Source organism: Seriola lalandi, unplaced genomic scaffold (assembly GCF_002814215.2).
Source record: "Seriola lalandi dorsalis isolate HSWRI2012SDOR001 ecotype SW California unplaced genomic scaffold, Sedor1 jcf7180002042658, whole genome shotgun sequence".
Classification (NCBI taxonomy): domain Eukaryota; kingdom Metazoa; phylum Chordata; class Actinopteri; order Carangiformes; family Carangidae; genus Seriola; species Seriola lalandi.
This window is the reverse complement of record NW_019513226.1, coordinates 1-840: the sequence shown is the minus strand read 5'-3', so window position 1 is coordinate 840 and position 840 is coordinate 1. Positions and strand designations below refer to the sequence as shown.

Sequence of the window (840 nt, the reverse complement as noted above, 5' to 3'; positions counted from 1 at the left end):
TCACATTAACACGCTTTTTAAACAACATTGAAAGTGTTCATCTTCACTCTATGATCATTATGAGCTTCATCAATACAACCAGAGATAATGGTACTCATGAATGTAACAAGGTTGTATTTAGGTATGGTTAACTAAATGGAAATTGAAAAAACTATTAATTGTGATTACCTGTTATATAGCCAATCGGGTATATTTCAATAAAAAGTGACTTTTGTGTAACTTCCATCACATTGTTGAGGTTCCCGATGATCATTAATGTGTTAAAACAAATTGTTAAAAATACTTTCCAGGGAACAAAAGAATCACATTATTCTTTGTTGAAGAAATGACCGTCAGTGTTTTTTACAACACATCATTTTACACGACAGAACAACCTCTTGAGGTGTTTAGAGATTTCTTTCATTTTCAGTCCATATATCATCGGATTAAAGAGAGGATGGTACAGAACCACCTGTAGAGTCATGATTAAACGTGCAGTTTTTGGAATATCAGATTCCAGTCTCAGTATAATGATGTCATAAGTACACAACAATGAAAAATTGACTAAAACCAGCAGGTGAGGTAAACAGGTCTGTGCAGCTTTTGTCCTGACTTCTCTGCTGCTTCGATAGGAGATTATAAGTATCTTTATGTACGTGAAAACTATATAGAACATTGGAAAAAATACAATATTAAGCAAAATAATCACACCATACATAGATAGGCCTCTTGAACTCACACAGTGAAGTTTGTGAACTGAATTGTTACAAAAAATTCCTTCCAAAGTAAAGTGACAGACTTTCCTCTTAGAACTCAATATAGCTGATCCTGCCACCTGAGAAGCAGGTACGAGCCAAGCCA

At 34.4% G+C, this 840-nt stretch overlaps 1 protein-coding gene across 1 annotated transcript; it reads right to left on the bottom strand.

The window, feature by feature from the left end:
• Positions 1-352: 352 nt before the first annotated feature.
• On the bottom strand, positions 353-835 carry LOC111648550 (olfactory receptor 52A5-like; the record flags this gene model as incomplete). The annotated part of the gene is made up of 1 exon (XM_023398363.1): positions 353-835. A coding segment is annotated over one exon (483 nt), but the record flags the coding sequence as incomplete, so codon positions are not given.
• Between the last annotated feature and the right edge of the window lie 5 nt (positions 836-840).